At 35.5% G+C, this 20,256-nt stretch overlaps 2 protein-coding genes across 2 annotated transcripts in view; one reads left to right on the forward strand and one right to left on the reverse strand.

The window, feature by feature from the left end:
- LOC134754446 (large ribosomal subunit protein eL33) overlaps positions 1 to 15,063 on the forward strand; it is a 59,694-nt gene extending 44,631 nt beyond the window's left edge. The window contains exon 5 of the mRNA XM_063690777.1: positions 15,052 to 15,063. The gene's annotated coding sequence lies outside the window, so the exon portion shown is untranslated. The remainder of the gene's footprint in view (positions 1 to 15,051) is intronic.
- LOC134753731 (uncharacterized) lies at positions 836 to 20,129 on the reverse strand. Its single transcript, XM_063689670.1, has 3 exons — positions 19,837 to 20,129; positions 18,844 to 19,155; positions 836 to 1,127 (listed from the first exon to the last, which is right to left on the reverse strand). Exons 1-3 carry the CDS (start codon positions 20,127 to 20,129, stop codon positions 836 to 838), a joined length of 897 nt encoding a protein of 298 aa, XP_063545740.1.
- Between the last annotated feature and the right edge of the window lie 127 nt (positions 20,130 to 20,256).

Raw genomic sequence — 20,256 nt, forward strand, 5'->3', positions numbered from 1 at the left:
GTTCCGTACCCACGGGGTAAAAACGGTGGGCGAGTCTGACTCGCACTTGCCCGGTTTTTTTAAATATACATATATGTATATGTATATTCATCTTACCCGCACATAGGTAGGTTTGTAATTTTGTATTGGTGGCTGTAGATCACAGAAATATAAATCTGCAGGTTCTACTGACGAACTATTTTAATATATGGCATCGGCATCACCATAAGCATATCAAAGAAATGTGTCTTGTGGGAAGTATAAACAAGTCACTTTCTGAAATTGGATAATCAGCTAAGCAAATTATGGGGCCGTAGCCCATCAAACCCAAGGTCGCTAAATAGCTCCGCGAGGTAATTTTATTACTTTACGAGCATACTTGTCTTCTTTATAACAATACAATCTCTTTCAATTTATGGTTGTTATTTTTCATATTATCTTAAAACTGTCACGGAAATTTCCAATTCTGAGGGAAAAAACAGTGAACATAAATTTACGGTCAGTGTAGGAAGTAGGATATTAATCTGAGCGTCAGGATGGCTGGATGGATAATAGGCGCCTGTGTAGATCCCTGGCAGGCCTTCTTTACAGTGTCTACCCACTACCCAGCGGGTTGGTGGATGTCCACTACCTCGTCCTCCATCCACCATGCCAACCATAATGCGCAAGGTTGTTTTCAAGGTTGTCTGGCTCTCGTCTGGCCACGTGTCCAAAGTAGCTAAGGATCCGCTGGAGACAAATGGCTGATAAACGGCACTGGATTTTGAATTCCGTCAGGATTGACGCATTAGTGCAGCGCGCCGTCCAAGGAATACCCAACATCTTGCGCCAACACCACATCTCAAATGCGTCAATTCTACTCCGAGTACTCGCTCTCAGAGTCCATGTTTCCGAACCATACAGGAATATAATAAATAAGACCAGACCCCAGAGAGATATAGAGAAGACCAGGGTACGCATTAGCTTTGTTTTGGTTGCTATGCTGATTCCTCTGTTCCTCCAGATGTTCTCTAACCGCAGGTTTAGCGATCTGAGCTCTTCTGATCACCTCTAGCTCACAATCGCCGTCCGTCAGTGAACCGAGGTAGATGAAATCCTGTACGGTATACAGGTCTGACAGTTCTCCAGTTCGGATTAACGGGCCTGTCCTTTGCACAAACATCAGCTTGGTTTTAGAGGTGATTATATTTTTCCTGTAATACCTATTTATGATAATGTTATTATTATGTAAAAATTTCAAAAAATTTCGTTGGTAAACTTCGGAGATAAGGAGGGGGGGGGGGGAATGGTATTTTTTTCACATTTTCCTTCATAAGTATATTTTTTTCCCCTCACTAGCTCGGAAAGTTGTCGTTTATCCTTCAATACAAGCGGGGAAAAACGCGTTTTATCCATTAGTGGGGAAAGTAATTTGACCTTGGATGGTGTTTATGTAGCTTGACAGATAACAAAACGTAAAACGCTCATGATAATGGTTCGTTCGATATTAATTTTCATTAAATAAATGGTTCGAGAATCTAATAAAAAATACCAAATTTAGCTTTATTTAATGATTTTAAGTAATAAACCTTAAAATTCCATAAGAAACGTTTGTTTTTTTTATAATGATGATAAATATAATTCTGAACGCACAAGTTGAGTCGAAGCAATTTCAAAACGCATCGTTGACATTTCATACATCAGAAATGTCATTCATACATCAGAAATGTCAACATTGTCAACAATTTTTTTACTTAAAACCTTTTCTCACCGACTCCCGTAAAAATACACAACTTCCAGAGTTTTCTGTTATAATATCGTAAAGAAATGAGTGATTCCAGTGATGAAGATGATCTAACGCCTGTGGATGTTCCTCGCTATAGTGAGGTGAAAAGTTTTGTGCCACACACGGGCGCAAATGTATTTTACTTCTCGTGTGTTGAAACACTCGCGGGTAAAATACAACTTTGCACCCTTGTATAACAAATAACTATTTTCACAATGAAAAACAAATAAAAAAATTTGTGTAATGTTTAATTCGAGCTCCTTCAAATGATATCCCACTTGACCTAGTGTTCACGCGAAACGGAACGGTGAACACGATTACCGGACGAGTAGAGCGACGTCACGGTTCAAGTGTCAAAAATAGCTCCACATCATCGTTTATCTGTCTGTAATTCTAAAAACCGGGCTTAGGTTTAATAAAACCGGCTTTTTCGAGTTTTTCGAATTTCGAAGTAACCGCCGACCTTTTAGTTTTATTTAATGGTAATAAAAGTTATAATACAATGATTGTCATATTATCATTACTTCATAATTCTTAAACCGTTAACTTTTCAGGATTTTCCTCAGGTTATCCTATCGATAGGTTAGGTTAGGGTTGTTTTATGGCAATCCTGAAAAGTTACGCATTTCAGAGAAAAACCAAATTATGACTAACGAAAATGTGGACAAACAATACATTATGATTTAAAACTATATGGAGTACATGGGAAACAATAGAGACCCGATATTTTTCATGTACTTTTTGTTTTAGTAATTTACAATTATTTACTAATTTGGAAATAGGGATGTAGACAATTTTTAGGGTTCCGTACCTCAAAAGGAAAAAACGGAACCCTTATAGGATCACTCGTGCGTCTGTCTGTCTGTCCGTCTGTCACAGCCTATTTTCTCCGAAACTACTGGACCAATTAAGTTGAAATTTGGTATACATATGTAAGTTTGTGACCCAAAGACGGACATGTAACGTAAACAAATGAATTTTAAACATCGGGTCCACTTTTACAAAAAACAAAATAAATAAATGACAAAATAAAAAAATGAAGTTTTTCTAACTACCTATATATATTTCATTTCATTTATTTTTCTTTAACAATAATGCATTGTGTTAGAAATCTTACGAACTAATTACATACATGCTTATAACTTAATTAAACTGAGTAATTATGGGACATGTCAGCAAATAAATACATTTTTAATAATAAAATTAAATAAATTAAATAACATCATTGTGAGAAACTCAAATATATATTTTTTATAATTTTAGGATAAACAGTTTAGAAGTTATTCAAGAAAATAGGCAAAAAATGACTATTCCCCCCCACCCCTTTATCTCCGAAACTACAGGGTCTAAAATTTTGAAAAAAATACACAAAATAGTTCTTTACCTATAGATCACAGGAAAACCTATTAGAAATGTGTAGTCAAGCGTGAGTCTGACTTAATTACTTAGTTTTGATCAGATCCGACTACGGGTTTTTAAAGACGTTTCACATAAAAAATACATTGTTTAAAATGCTTAAATTGTGTAATGTACGGAACCCTTGGAACGCGATCCCGACTCGCTCTTGGCCGGTTTTTTAGAACTGTTTTCATTTTATTGATGGACGCGTAATTATAGCAAAAAACATTGAAATTTTACTTTAATAATTTTTAATAAAAAATCGACTTTAATTAGTTTAATGTTTAAATTTCGCGCAAAAACGCTCCAAGCTCTCACGTGATCTTGATGACGTAACGATGTGATAAACAAACTGCTGTCAGTGCCAGAGGACCAAGATTTGACAACTTGTCTGTGCGTGTTTCTTACACCGTGACGTCACGCGCTCCGATTTGCGTTTGCAGTCACGTGATGCTGGGCATTATTTTAAATACTTTTAATTATTTTTAATTAATTTATTACGCATATTTACACTTACAAAATATGATTTCCAGCATTTTAATATTCCCTGCTATGCTATATATAACATTTTATATATTCGCGATTCATGTCAACATCCCTATTATGGACACAAAACTAAATACCCATACGGTAAATATCAGGCGATTTATTTGATTTACATGACAACAATACAATTTTTCTGATGTGACGTAGTTTAACATTTTTGCTAGAAACTTTGATTATTCTCTAATGTTAAATGTATTTATAAGTTTAGTTCCAGAAAAGGAATGTTTTGTTACATTTATTGGACTAATTATAACTAAAGTTTGACTTAAGTTATAATATAAATATTATGTAGTTTAATATTTTAGTAATAACGGCCATGTTTTATATGTGATGCATGCATCAAGTTAATTGATCTATAATCTCTATTCTACTAGTATTTCTTGTTAAAAATGTTTATTGCAGACTGATTATTAAATCGTTGATTCTACAAGTAAGTACTTGTTTATTTTACAAATTATACATAAACTCGAAAATACCGAAAAACCGGAAACCTGGTTTTGCTGTTCTACAAAAACCGAAAAACCGGCTTTCAAAAATATGCACGGTTTTGTGACCTCTAGTATGAAGTATGAACCCTGTAATTAAAAAGTGTAAGAGCAAAAAATAGATAAACTAAACGAGTCCTTAAACTGACATTAATTTGTCGCTATTACACTGTATAGCGGTGTATAAGTTGTGACGTTCTCAATCAAAAGGTACCACTTTGTCGCTTACCATAAAGATGAAATTTGCTTGTATCTTTATAAATATAACCTCTCAGAGCATATAAGGCAAGTGACAATGTGGTACCATTTGGTTGAGAACGTCACAATTAACCAAAATTTCTAAGTTTCGTTCATATATGGAGTTTATAGTTTCTGACTAAAATGCCTTAAGAACCCTAAAAATTTAAGCTACTTGTTAATAACTGGATGGCAAAAAAAACAGGCATTTATAGGCCCGTGAAATCCAAAATGGAAATACAAAAGACTAAAAGAAGATAATAATATTTATTTAAACACACTAAGTACCTACACATTACTCAAAGAAAGGTGCCCAATATATGCATGGAAATATCAGTGAATATGATGGATAATTCAATGTTTTTAATTCGACACAACACGGCCCCTCGTATAAAACTTCATACGGTATATCATCTTGTTTAAAAATTACTACTTCGTAACACTTTTCCATCTTAGGATTTGTCTGCAAATTACACATATGGCTAAATTGTCCAATTTCTCTTCGAAATAACAGTTGTAGTACAGAAGTACACATTATTAGTAAAAGTTCTAGGTATGCAAAAATACTCGTACTTAAAATAATTACTTCTTGTAAGTCAGTAATTGACATAATAGACTTAATTTATTTTTAATATTCACTTTCCCTCGATAGAGTAGGTATACTTCACTTATTGACTTTTATTTATTATTAAAACAATGCGCTCCACTCACTGTCATTATTTTGTCATTACTTGAAAAAATATCAAACTAGTTCCTAGTATCCTTTTGCGACACAGCTATATTTTTTGTGAAAATGAGTGTCATTGCCAACTAGACTAGAGGCAAATTAAACAAGTCGTCTCCTTCACGGTTTTCGTAGACATCTCTTCTAAATACCTAAAACTGGTATGGATGTTCCTCGTGCTCTCCAGAATACGAATTGACCGGTTTTAGTTTATGAAGGGTGGGACGGGTCGAGAAAAAGGGGGGCAAAGATGGCGGCCTACCATCATTGATATTTGTTCACATCTTGAGTCCTATGGGACCAATCGGTTCATGTGAGGTATCGTTTGAAAGAATATTAAACGTGCTATAATTGTTTCTAAATAAATATAGTCATAACTGTAGTCGTTTACAAAATATTTTAAAATATATGATTTTTTACCGTGCATGGATGGCATAAGTACTAATAAAACATGCTTCTAACTCAATAAATTATAAATTTACCTCAATTAATGTTATTACAAAATATACGGGATATTTCATTAGCTTTCCAAAAATATAAGTTTTATTCGTGTATGATTTTATATAACCAAGTTAAGACGAATTCTGTGCAGCATGGGTCACCACGCACGGACACATAAATGGCGGGGGACCGACGTCAACTTTTCATTATTTCTCGGGTTCTATTTTACTGATTAATTGGTGTTAAATACCATTTGAAAGAATATTAAACGTGCTATAATTATGTTTTAATAACCGTAGTCGTAACTGTAGTCATTTACAAAATCATTGAAAACATATGATTTTTTACCGTGCATGGACATAAGTACTGCTAAAATATGCTACTAACTCAATAAATTATAACTTTACCGCAATAAATGTATTGTCAAAATATACGGCAAATTTTATGATCTATCCAAAAATATAAGTTATATTGCTGTATAATGTTGTATAACCAAGTAATGATGAATTTTGTTCAGCATGGGCACTGTGCAGTGTGAATCGTCATGTAAATGGAGCCCGGGCGTCGTCGGCGTCATTGAGTTTTCATTATCGAGTTCTATTATTCTGATAAATACTTGGTGGTTACCATTTGCAAGCATATTAAATTTTCTGATCATACTCTATTGTTTCAAATCTGAGGCCCAAAATTACCATTTTAAAAATATTTATGCAGCATTCTATTATACTTTGACATGAGGTATTAGGTACATTTATAATTTAAAATCACCTTCGAGATCTGAGGCTTATGGCATTTTTTTCAGTGATATTTGTCGCCGCACGCTCCGGGGTGCCAAATAAGTGACTATTAACTATTTGAGTAGTAGCGTAGTAGGTCCACATAGGTGATACTTTCAGTTTTAGATGGTAAATAAAATTAGCATTTAAGGTCAACATTTGTAACACTTTCTTATGTGCTATTGCCTATCGTAACCTGATAGCTTGAAGTAAAAACTAACGGCGAATAAATAAAAACAAGTAATTATTGTAGTGCATTGATGCCGGCGTTATCTGCGGTTTTATGATGGCGAAATTAATTAGGCATACTGTCAATAACTATAATTATGTATTATTAACAAAACTTTAAAGGGCCTCTGATCAGCCACATTTAATTTTAGAAAAATTTAACAATATCCGTGAAATAAAACTATGAAAACAGATTATTTCGCGTATATTGAATTTAAATTACATCCCGACGTTTCGAACCCTTTACAGCGTTCGTGGTCAACGGGTGACTGAGGAAAAATTACAAAGTGCAAAAATACCCACATACTAAAATAATGAACAATCATAGACTACAAACTTTAAGGCTGGTTGTACATGCAAAATCGGTTCGTAAGGCTAGTTATACACTACAATTATTTTCAAGTAAAGATATATATTTATACGCGATAAAAACTACGCCGGCTCCAACCCTACACCACGGACCCGAGAAAATTTAATTCCCTCCTAAATTGTAGGAGGGTATCCCAATATGGGACCGGCAACAAACCGTTGTTCGAAACGTCGGGATGTATTATAAATTCAATATACGCGATATAATCCGTTTTCATAGTTTTATTTCATGAGTAACTATCGCGGTAACCGAAGACAATATAATATCCGTGAAGTCCGGTTTCCAGTATAGTAATAGTAACAATAGAGTAAAACTATCCATCCATTTTTATTTACTATTTTACGTTAGAATTTATAGATTTTGTTTTGCTTACCTATTCATGCATCGGCCACCTCAACATGGCGTTTGGCGTTGTAGGCTTGGCTTGTAAGTAAGACTCTAAAACAGTTTAAGATGTACGAAGGTATTAAAAATGTTAATACCTTCTCTGCGACTACATGTTCTTGGATCTATAATAGCGACTCATAACTTATCTGTTCGACTGTAACTGATACAAGAGAGTTAAGTAGCGATTGCGATGCAAGGAGCTATAGAAGACATTTTATCGCCTATTTAGAACCAAATTGCAAATTGCAGATGCTTATTACTCATATAGATGTTAACGTTGTACAATTCACTTTGAGCTTTATACACTAGCTGCTTAACATGCATTATAGCGGCGAAAACAGCTACTTGAGCTACTGTAGACCTTAAACTTTAAAGCTTTAGATGAACCTCTTACACTTTTATGTCACCAGAGCCTGTAGGCTAAGACTAAATATGTATAGCTATTCTAGAGCCAGTCTATGTCTTTAAGTAATAATAAAATAGGTGCTTAGTATCGCCTAATTGTTTGTTGGGATTTATATGACGGTGCGCAGTGACCCACCCTGAACAAAATTTATAATTACTTGGTTGTGTATTATCATACAACAATAAAACTTATATTCTTGGATAGCTCATAAATTTTCCCGTATATTTTAAAATAACATTTATTGCGGTAAAGTTATAATTTATTGAGTTAGTAGCATATTTTAGCAGTACTATCATATGTTTTCAATTATTTTGTAAATGACTACAGTTACGACTACGGTTATTAAAACATAATTATAGCACGTTTAATATTCTTTCAAATAGTATCTAACACCAATTAATCAGTAGAATAGAACCCGAGAAATAATGAAAAGTTGACGTCGGTCCCCCGCCATTTATGTGTCCGTGCGTGGTGACCCATGCTGCACAGAATTCGTCTTAACTTGGTTATATAAAATCATACACCAATAAAACTTATATTTTTGGAAAGCTAATGAAATATCTCGTATATTTTGTAATTACATTAATTGCGGTAAATTTATAATTTATTGAGTTAGAAGCATGTTTATCAGTACTTATGCCATCCATGAACGGTAAAAAATCATATGTTTTCAATTATTTTGTAAATGACTACAGTTACGACTACGGTTATTGAAACATAATTATAGCACGTTTAATATTCTTTCAAATGGTATCTAACACCAATTAATCAGTAAAATAGAACCCGAGAAATAAAGAAAAGTTGACGTCGGTCCCCCGCCATTTATGTGTCCGTGCGTGGTGACCCATGCTGAACAGAATTCGTCTTAACTTGGTTATATAAAATCATACACCAATAAAACTTATATTTTTGAAAAGCTCATGAAGTATCTCGTATATTTTGTAATGACATTAATTGCGGTAAATTTATAATTTATTGAGTTAGAAGCATGTTTATCAGTATTTATGCCATCCATGCACGGTAAAAAATCATATATTTTAAAATATTTTGCAAACGACTACAGTTATGACTATGGTTATTTAGAAATAATAATAGTATGTTTAATATTCTTTCAAACGACACCTCACACGAACCGATCGGTCCTATAGGACTCAAGATGTGATCAAATATCAATGATGGTAGGCCGCCATCTTTGCCCCCCTTTTTATCGACCCGTCCCCCCCTCCATAAACTAAAACCGGTCAATTCGTATTCTAGAGACCACGAGGAACACATCCATACCAGTTTTAGGTATTTAGAAGAGATGTCGACGACTTTTCTCCATACAGGCCTGTTTCCTCCAGTCTACTATTACTAAGAGAACTTTAATTACTAATTTAAAACTGTTAAAAATGTAACTATTATTATGTTGAAATAGTTCATGTTAAAAAAAATGTTGATTTTTTAATTTCGAAGTGAAACTCATAAAAAAGAACCAATATGTTATAACTGTTATTTTAAAATGTCACAATGCTATGAATGTGTTATTCTTTAATCGACGTCGATTTTCTATTATTGTTATTAACACATATAAATATTATGTAAATGTTTAATAAAGAAAGATTCATAGTTTTTCATTTTGTTTTATTGACATTTTAGGTACTTAATTATTATTTTCGATGTTGACGACTCTCTATGTAACTCTTACCTATCTTAACTACCCAACCCTGAAACCTATTTCTAACGCAAAGTTGTGTTTAGAAAAATATCGAAACCATATCAGTTTTAGGGTTCCATAGCCCAATGGCAAAAAACGGAACCCTTATGGATTCGTCATGTCTGTCTGTCTGTCTGTCCGTCCGTATGTCACAGCCACTTTTTTTCCGAAACTATAACAATTATATTGTTGAAACTTGGTAAGTAGATGTATTCTGTGAACCGCATTAAGATTTTCACACAAAAATAGAAAATTCAATATACGCGATATAATCCGTTTTTATAGTTTTATTTCATGAGTAATATATTATATTTCCTCTGGCTGTCTATCCCCCCACACTATCTTATTAACATATTGTTTATTAACCATCTGTTTTGGCTGAATATACCCTAAGTTGCATCTTACTATGAGAGGAAAGTGATCGGACCAGTAACTGTCATACTTAATAGATATATCAGTAACAGTAGCATAGGCTGCATCTGTAACAACACAGTGGTCAAGCCACCTTTTTGACCCATGAGCTTCACTAATATAAGTATATTCTCCTGAGTACATACCTAATTTTTCAAAGTCTGCACATAGCCAAGATTGTTCAGAGCAATAGTTAAGTAGTTCCACACAAAAGAGTTCATTTGGGTGCGCATTAAAATCCCCTAAGATGAACACACTTTCAGTACTGTGGTTACTAGTTATCGCATTTACGGTGTAAATTCCGGCAAATTATCTGCACAATCCGTCGGCATATAGACACTAAAAACCAGAACTGATTTATCATTCATAGCTAATTTAACACCACATACACGACAGTTATTACACTCCAGCACCTTTACCGACGTGAAAACACTTTTCTTCCACAGTAGGGCTGTCCCCCCATGGGGCCTGCCTCGAAGTATTCCCGCCTGTGTGTCAATAGCCGTGGTTCCCGTACACGCGAACTGATCACTAATTGTACTTAAGAAGGTCAAGTCATGCCCATATAACCATGTTTCCTGCAGGGCCACTAGGTCCGCTTGCTTACACAGCTCTCTAATATGATCGATTCAGCGCTTGACATTTTTACAGTTGAAACTGATGAAATTACATATATAATCAAGTTTGGGAACAAATTAAATTATTTTATTAAATATTTTGATTTGTGTTGTTTTAAGTAGTCACACTACTATATATAAATTAAAAACTGTAATAGATGTCATATATTAAAGAAAAAGTGACGAAGCCCTCCAGTGGTGAAGGCCGGATCCGGATCCGGCCTTCACCACTGGAGGGCTTCGTCACTTTTTCTTTAATATATGACATCTATTACAGTTTTTACATATATAATGTTGTTCTTGCTTATTCGTAATATTATCCATTAAATACTTGAGGAGTTTCATTTGTTGGCTTAGTGACACCGGTGGCTTCTGTGGCCTAAAGCGCCTGAACATGATTCCTGCCGGCCACAGTTTTGCATCTAGAAACATAGGTACTTTCGCCTGGTCAACGTATAATTTGAAGGAATTGTGACGCTTTTCCGGGCCCTTTCTATTCAGCTGATACATAGTGACTCGTTGTCCTGTTTTCGCCTCAATAAACTGCACTAGGTCCTCCTTGGCTGTCAGTTTGTTTACATTGGTGATAAACAGGGGTAAATTAACTTCTGCAGCTTTAAACTTAGCCTCCGGATCAACAGCCGCCATGCCCATCTTGCCGGCAAAACGGTTTCGCTTGGAGCGTTTCTTACGCGATATACCTAAGTAAGTAAAGTATGAGTCAGTTTCAGCCCGAACTTGGTGTTTAATTTACATCCTTAAATGGCGCAGCCGGTAGGATAGGAAGTAAAAATTAAATATTTAAGGAAGTTAAAATTAAATATTTCTTTAAAGACGTTATCTTGAATTGCATAATTCCAGTTTGGGTGTATATAAAGCCCTACCATCATCGTTGAACGTTGGCATAGGCTTATTTAACGGCCGCTTCCGTAACAGCAAACTTCTGTCATTCAAAAATGCATAGTTGCAGAAAGAGGTTCCTAAGGGATAGGGCGCCACCGCCTGAGTCCTGTGTCAAGCGCGCTAGTGCTACTGTGTCAGATATGGACACGGCTAAAAAGACGAATCACATCAAATTATCGCTTGCTACCTAAAACTTCCTTCCTTAGTGTGCTAGCTTTGAGATGAGGAGGTTGTGTTGCTCGTTGCTCCATGCCTTCCTTGTACTCTGTATGCTTGTGCTGAGCCCAAGTGCAATAAAACTACCCTCACCGGACTCGCAAGGTAGCCCAGGGTGAGGGTGACCGACTGATCGTGGAGTTCTTGCAGGAGGCTCGTTGGATGGGCAGCAGATCTCGATACATTAAGATTACAGAAGCCGAAATACCGAGGGGACACTGGATGGCGGCGGGAGAGCGAAAAACGCCACGGGATATTCGTAAGTGCGACTGCATTAAATACCCTGTAATGCGGGGACCTCGCGGTGGAGGAGAACTGGCGGGCATAAGTACTTTCACGAGCCACCCTACTTATCTCAGAAACAGATACTAATGTGCATAATGCCTATGGAAGTCCACTCAGCTCTTCACCACATATGTTACAAATGGTAGAAACGGGGAAAACTCTTGGAGCTAATGGAGCCTTTGAAACCTGGAAGCCGAGGCCTAGTAAATAGTGTGGGCATTTGAACAATACTATTCAACCGCATACTCCTCTATTAATACCGTTCATAACCAAGTCTCCATTAGTGTTATTAATCATATTCAAAGGAAAGAGCCATGTTCCCCACCGTGAAGGTGTGTGAAGATGTACATACAGTCTTGAGGGGTTAGGGCTCTGTATTCTGGGTCTGGAACATCCCGTTTTATGCGGGTACGGTTTAAGGATCCCATTTTAGTAGTATACGTGCTAATATAATAACATTCACACGAGCATTCTGTTGGCGGGATAGGTACTGCACGTATACTACTAAAACCGCACCTGCAAAAACGGGACATTCAGTGGGAAAGAGCCCTGGCGCTAGTCGCTATTATTGGCCGTAAACTCTTACTTTCTAAAGTATATATCTGCTTAACGGTTCAACAAAAAATTATGAAAAAAATATATATTAATCTACATTTTATGTACAACATTCCTACCGTTTGACTTTTTCCCTGTGACTTACAGTTTCTCCATAATAGGAACATTACGACAGGCCGTTTTGCGACTAACTTTGCTTATATCTCCTAAACGGTTTATTCGATTAAAGTTATTTTTAAACTAAAATAAATGTTTTAACAGGCACTACAAATGCAACGTTTCATAATGTTAAAAAATAATATTTTTTTAAAGAAATCGAATATTATTCAACATTTCGTGCGTATGTAGCTCGAAAAAAGCGTGGCCGGCAGTCGTGTGCTAGCTTTGAGATGAGGAGGCTGTGTTGCTCGTTGCTCCATGCCTTCCTTGTACTCTGTATGCTTGTGCTGAGCCCAAGTGCAATAAAATTGGAATTATTGTGGCCAAAGACTAAATAACTGCAGAAAGTTGATTTGGTTCTGACGCGCTTTAGCGCGCTTAACACGGTGTTCCGCAGCCTATTATTACGAAAATAATGACAATATTTCCACTTATGTTTGAGAAAGCTTCATTTGAAATATAAAAATAAAAGTTTTCTAACATGCGCGGACATATTGCCATTTTAACGTTTTTAATAAAGTTCGATTCCTAACAAAAAAATAATTAATTGATTAATATAGGCTATCAATTAACGTTGTATATAGATATTTATTTTCAAATTTAATTTTTTTTTATTGTGTTGGGAGATTGGGTAATCTCCCATTGATTGGTGGTGTTTGATTATGAAAACGAATAGTGACAAGTAAGAGTCAATTGATATTCTTTTATAAGCTAATCATAAATTAAAGTAGGCATAATCCAAATATAAACTATTTATAAATAATTACCTTTACAATTGATTAAGCCGTTTAGTAAAAAGACGAAAACGGCGTGTCGTATATTTTTTTGGCGTATCTATAAATTAAGGCGAAAGGAAAAAATCAAACGTACTACTTACCACCGCAACGATAATAGGAGTACCTATGCTACTTATAACGCAATAGTTAGTTCCTATTTTACAAATGTTTTCTTGTTCAGATACGAATAGAACTTGCATTTCGTGGAGGTGGTAAATTATTGTAATGGTAAATAATACCTCTTTAATTCAGAAACTATATACTTACTTACTGTTACGGTCTAGAGCGTATTTCTTCTAAATGGACAAACAAAAAAATTATGAAAACATATATATGAATCTTTATTTATTGTTCAACAATTATAACATTTAATTTTTTTCTTGAAATTTATAGTTTCACCGTAATAAAAATAATACAACGGGCCATTTTGCGGCTAACTTTGGTTATTTCTACTTAACGGCTAAATCAATTAATATTATTTTTAAACTAATAATAATGTTTTAACACTTTTAACAGCTGACGGTCTTTCCACCGCGATACAACCGGGCGAAGATTTGTTTTATTAACAATATCATCTAAATTCGAAACAATCATCTGACAAAGTATAATGAAATGGGATGCGATGGCTGAAAAGATTTATTTTTACATGTTCATGTGACCAGTTGACGGTCCACCGAGACCATTTTTTTATTAACATTAGCATCTAAACTATCATCTGACAAAGTATCAAGCGGGAGGCGATGAAAATATTTTTTTTGCGTGTTTCGCTGGCTGCCATTCCTCAACCCACCAACGGAGCGGCAACTGACGTCCACGGGGGTTCATCATACATAGCCGTTAAACACTATATTGGAGTTATTGTGGCCAAAAAATAAAAAAAACTGGAGAGCGCTGATTTGTTTGTGGCGCGCTTGTAATATAATGATGTAATGTTTGAGAAACTTCGAACTTCGAAAAAGAATACTAGTTCAACACTAATAGGTAGGTAACAATTCCCAAAACTGTATATGTAGGTAGACTAGGTAGTAGGTACTTAATTTTATAAGTTAACTATTAAGAGCCAACAGGAGCTCAGCGAATTCTCAATTATGAGATTTCAAACTGATTATCTCCGTCGCGCTGACGGGGGCGGCGCCGCCATATCCCCGTGTGTGTGGTGCACGCACACAGACGCGCACGTCATTTGCGCTCACGGACCTTATGCCTGCAAGTCGCGTCGCGGTCGCGGCCCGCTATATAGGCATATCATAGGCTATAGCAAAGATAGATATAACTCCGTAATAGATGGATACAGTCTAAGGAAAAAACGTGCCTCGAAAATCACGAAAATTTGATTCTCGATCAGAGGGCGCCACTAGTTTTCGCCTACACTCGTATAGAGGGCGTTGACGGTTTCGTTTGTTATTTATAATTTTAACGCATATCAGTGAAAGAACATGGGTCAAAATCATAAAAATAATTAATGCAAATAAAAAAAATCATTTATCCATTTTTAAATACATTTTATCGTATTTTTATAAATATTTATTTTTAGTTTTAAAGTGTGTCGACAGATGGCAGTGAATTTACTGGGGTTACAAAATTTACTATGACAGTACCGCTCTAGTATAAGTTACTCTATGGCTATAGCTAGTTCTTACAAACTTTTTCCGTTAGCTTAGCTCGCTACCACCACTGAGCGTTTACTTATTTCCTGTTATTGTGATTTAACTTCTTGATTTTAGGTAGCTGAATTCAATATCCTTCTACAACCTGCAATCCAAATAACATTTTGACTTTTACAGGAGAGTAAAAAAACAATCATTTCTTTTCTCGTTTCCGTGCGGAAAGTATCAACTTTCGACACGCTGTGCTATTAGTACCTACATTGTGCAACGAGGGGGGTAAGTTAGATTTTGTAAAGGAGGAGTTTACAATATTCTTACCCCCGGAGTTACACACAATGGTTTTCGTTACACTTGTGATGAAAAACTAAATTTTCAGGGAAATGATTATAAAATACGGTGACATTTCAAATATTCGTCCGCCATATTGTCATTTCTTGACAGGTTAGGCATCTAAGGCACAGACCTTCGGCATTCAGCCACGATTGAAAATTTTGTGTAAAAATATTTTAAACGGCTATTAAATTAATCCAATTAAATATTATAAACAAAAATACTAAATTATAATTGTCAGTATTTTAGAAGTAAAACTCCCTTACACACCCTTATACTTTAAAAAAAGTATTTTACTTATAACTTACTTGGTCTTTAAGATCTTTTCGAGCAAGTGTGATGAAAAACAAATTTGTCGCTCTCCGGCTTCGTTGATTAGAAAAAAAGAAAGCCTCAGGTTAGATAAAATTATCATAACAAAGAAACATGTGACATGAGATATTTCTTACGTTGATGTAATTATACAGTTTTATTAATGGTCCGTTTTTTATTTATGAGTCAGATTTTGATTAAAATAGGTATGTTTGAAGAGCTCCTAATCCTGGTCGGAATGTATAAGAAACCCCAATTTGGGACAATAGTCTAGTCTACAAAACGTTCAAGGTGGTTAAAAATATAGTGTAAGCTGTTCGCATTAAAAAACCGCAAATCGATGTACAGGTTAGCCGTTTGGTACACGTATACTAGAGGTCAAAACAAAATTATCGACCCGCAGTTCCTAAAAAAAAATCCCTTGGGAGGGGTGCTGAAACTTTTTTTTGTATAAATTTTTTTTTTTTTTGTATAAAAAAACTTTTTTTTTGTATAAAAAAACTTTTTTTGTATAAAAAAACTTTTTTTTTAAACCTATCGTATTCTTCTCTTATCTATCATACGAAAGGGCTTTTTGAAGCGATTCTGAAAATATATCACATCATTACATTTTAGCCATTTTTCTTAAATTGAAACAAAAAGAATTTTCAAAACATACCAAGTTTGGGCTCCTCCAGATACGATATGGCTGATTTTTTTTTGTACAATATACCACAAATGATACGTGATTTCCTCATATCTAACCCAAAAAAAGCAATTTTAAAAATAATTTTATTTAGTTTTTTTTTTAATACAAAGTGACACAGTTAGGTTTAAAGATCTTTATTTTCTCATAAGAATACATAATATTCACTTACACGAGAATTAATTGTTTTTTCACGCAAAATACATTTTATCGGTGAGCGCACACTTAACCTATAACAAATAACTTAATACTGTAGGTATTAACATATATGACTTAAACTAAAAGTATACAAATTAAACTAAATTAAACAAAGAACACTTTTTTTTGTTTTTTTTTGTCGGGTATATCAATAACTTATAAACAGAACAATTAGCAATGGAATGCGAGCGTAGTTGCTACGGCCCGGACCGGCCGTTCTACTTCAATACCTATTTTACGAGACTTATGGAACTGTACTGCAGATACGGTACATATTAATCATACAATGATACGTAATATCCATATATCCAACGGGAAATACCTCTTTAACCCTTTAACTTGACCCCAAACTTGGTATGTTTTGAAAATTCTATTTGTTTTAATTTACAAAAAAAAATGGCTAAAATGTAATTATGTGGTATACTTTTAGAATCGCCTCAAAAAGCCCTTTCGTATGATACCACACACGATAGGTTTTTGAAAAAAAAATGTTTTTTTCATACAAAAAAAAATGTTGTAGCACACCCCTCCTAAGGGATTTTTTTAGGAACTGCGGGTCAAAAATTTTGTTTTACCTCAGTATGCGTGTGCCAAACGGCTAACCTGTACATCCATTTGCGGTTTTTCTTTGAAATTGGGCTTGTACGGCTGCCACTAATAGAGATAATAACTCCTAAAAATACGTATGATACCTCATTAGATTCGGAATGATGTCTAGAAAAATGTATTCGAAGCATTCCCACATAAAAAAAGTTCAAAAGCTATTAACAAAAAACGCAAACGTACCATTACGCAAAAAACAGCAAAAAAATCACGTTTGTTGTTTGGGAGCCCCACTTAAATATTTATTTTATTCTGTTTTTAGTATTTCTTGTTATAGCGGCAACAGAAATACATCATCTGTAAAAATTGCAACTGTCTAGCTATCACGGTTCATGAGATACAGCCTGGTGACAGACTGACAGATAGATTGACAGACAGTCAGACAGACAGACAGATATTATTTTAAAGGTATTAAATATTCTTTTAAAAATTAGAAAAAAATATGGTGCATTTAAAACATATCATGGAATATACTACGGTTATAAGTTGATAGTATGTAAAGTTATTTTTTCAACAAGTTAGGCAATTATTAAGTAACCACATTTTTCTCGAACTTTCGTCTTTGTTGTAAATAAAAAAAAAAAAAAATAATTGGCGTAAAAAGTATTTCGCCTCGTGGAGCCCTTTTCATATACATACTTAATAAGATCACGTCATAAACGATTTAATAAAATTAATACTTTATTTAAAATAAATTTTAGAATAATAGTGAAAATTGTAAAATATAAAACAATATTTTAACCAAAGTATTACTAATTCTTTTTACAATCAATGAATGAATACATACTTAGAACTGATACTTTTCTAAATAACGAATAAATGGACTAAATTGTGTAATTAATTTTTAGTGCAAATCACCACAATTTGCTTCTAAAGAGCAAATCAGTGACCAAAAATTATATATGATTTTAATGTTTCGTTCATGTATTCAGATTTGTGTATGAAAATGTGAAACTATTATTTCTAAAATAAATTATTCGTCCCTAATTTACATAAAAATTATACCAAATTTGATCTCATAGCAACAGATATGTAGAAATAGAGGCAAACTGGACCGCAGAAGCCGACTTTTCCCCTCCCTTTTTGGGGGGTAACCAGGACTTAATCTCGTAGCTAGTGCGTCAGCTCAGCTTTGTATGAACCAAGGAATAATAAATAGTGTTAAACGATGTCCCCTGAGGCCAAAGTGCATACTCACTTTACTTACTTCGCCTACTAAGAGGCAAATCGCGACTTTGAAAAGGTTTATCGATCTTATCACATCACTAGATTATCGACATTTAATGTCGACTATTGCCCATCACTTTTCTGTCTGTGTACGTATTTAGAAACTTGACCCCGCCCCTAAAATTAGTGCGATAAGAACAACTGCAGCTTAGGCGAAAAATCCTGCGTAAAAATCTCAAAAATCGAGCTTTTGTACTCGACTGTTTCCTCCTCCAAAACTTAACCAATCGTAACCAAATTTGGAAATCTAAATGATTATGAAATTGTCTGTGTCGGACTGTTTTGATTTTTTGGCTAATTGATATCAGTTTTGAATACCACGCCTCTCATTGCGGCATAGTCAGTGAGGCCATTTTTGGCCATGTGTGAAGGGCTCTAGCGCCTTAAAAAACAAAAATATCAAAAAAAGCAAAACACACCGACACAGATATTGACAATATTAATCTGTGTTGAAAAAATCATTGCTCTAGCTTCAAAAACCACGGAGGAAACAGTCGAGTACGTTTGTATGGAGAAATGACCACTCCTGTTGGCTCTTAAGGACTTGTCGGGTCACATGCTCTTCAGGCCTTCTCATTACATGCCCATACCACCTAAGACGCGTTTCTGATAGTTTTTCTTCAATAGGGCGGATCTTAAAACTTCCACGGATATGCTCATTCCTCACCCTGTCGGCGAGGGTGACACCTCCGGCCCATCTCAGCATCTTCATTTCTGTCGTATGTACCTTTGTGGTGTGGACCTTTTTCATGGGCCAGCATTCGGCACCATAAATTAGGGCAGGGCGGACCGCGGTTTTATACACCTTTCCCTTTACACGAACCGGCATTCTCCTGTCGCAAAGCACACCCGAGAGCTCTCTCCACTTCATCCAACCGGTGTTTATGCGGTGGGCTACGTCTGCGTCGATCGTACCGTCGTTGGAGATAATAGAGCCTAAATATTTGAATCGATCAACTTCCTGTAGCTGCTCATTCTGTATTTTTACAGTACAATGTTGGTTGGTATCTGAATAACAACACCGCATATATTCTGTCTTTTGCCGGCTGATCTTTAATCCAGCAGTTTCCAGGGCGGATCTCCAACTCTCAAGCGATTTCTCTAGGTCTTCAGGGCTATCTCTGGTGAGAGCAATATCATCAGCGTAGAGTAAGTCCCAAGGCGGCTCCTTCTGTATACTCGCGGTAAGGTGTTCCATGACAAGATTAAAGAGAAGTGGACTCAGAGCCGACCCTTGGTGTACACCTACCCTTACTAGGAATTCCTTACTTATTCCTGCTGGGCTCTTTACCTTAGTACAGACGTTTTGATACATGTCGGAGATGATCTTGACATAATATTCCGGTATGTATTGTGAACGCAAAGATTGCCAGATCAGCTGTCGAGGTACTCGGTCGAATGCCTTTTCTAGGTCTATAAAGGCCAGGTGCGTGTCTTTCTTCATTTCCCTGCGTTTTTCCAACAGAATCCTTAAACTGTGCAGTGCGTCTGTGGTTGATTTCCCTGTTACAAACCCACACTGGTTTTCGGACAGATGTATTAACTTCCGGAGTCGGTTATTGATGACTCTTTCCCATATTTTGAGCGTGTGTGACATAAGTTTAATGGCGCGGTAGTTCTCACACAGTCTGATGTCCCCTTTGTTTTTGAAGAATGGGATCAGATAACTCTTCCTCCATTCGGTCGGTAGTCCATCACGTAGAATTCTATTAAAAAGCAGTGTTAGGAATGTGGTACCCTGTTCTCCTAACCGTTTCCACAGTTCAGCCGGGATCTCATCAGGCCCAGTCGCTTTGTTGTTGGCCATCTTACTGACTGCTGTTTTTACTTCTTCTGGGCTGATTTCCTGTATTGGTCCCTCGACAGCTTCTAGGTGAGTTGGTTCTTCAAATGGGTACGTTTCGTTTCATTAAGTAGTTGTGAGTAATATTCGT

Source organism: Cydia strobilella, chromosome Z (assembly GCF_947568885.1).
Source record: "Cydia strobilella chromosome Z, ilCydStro3.1, whole genome shotgun sequence".
NCBI lineage: Eukaryota > Metazoa > Arthropoda > Insecta > Lepidoptera > Tortricidae > Cydia > Cydia strobilella.

What these genes read in the sequence shown, in the direction of transcription:
- LOC134753731 (XM_063689670.1), bottom strand. Translation starts at nt 20,129, where the DNA reads ATGGCCAACAACAAAGCGACTGGGCCTGATGAGATCCCGGCTGAACTG. An exon ending in CTGTCCGAAAACCAGTGTGG is followed by an intron (nt 19,156 to 19,836) that starts GTTTGTAACAGG and finishes GCTTTGCGACAG; the next exon opens with GAGAATGCCGGTTCGTGTAA. An exon ending in CTTAAGAGCCAACAGGAGTG is followed by an intron (nt 1,128 to 18,843) that starts GTCATTTCTCCA and finishes GTTTGTGCAAAG; the next exon opens with GACAGGCCCGTTAATCCGAA.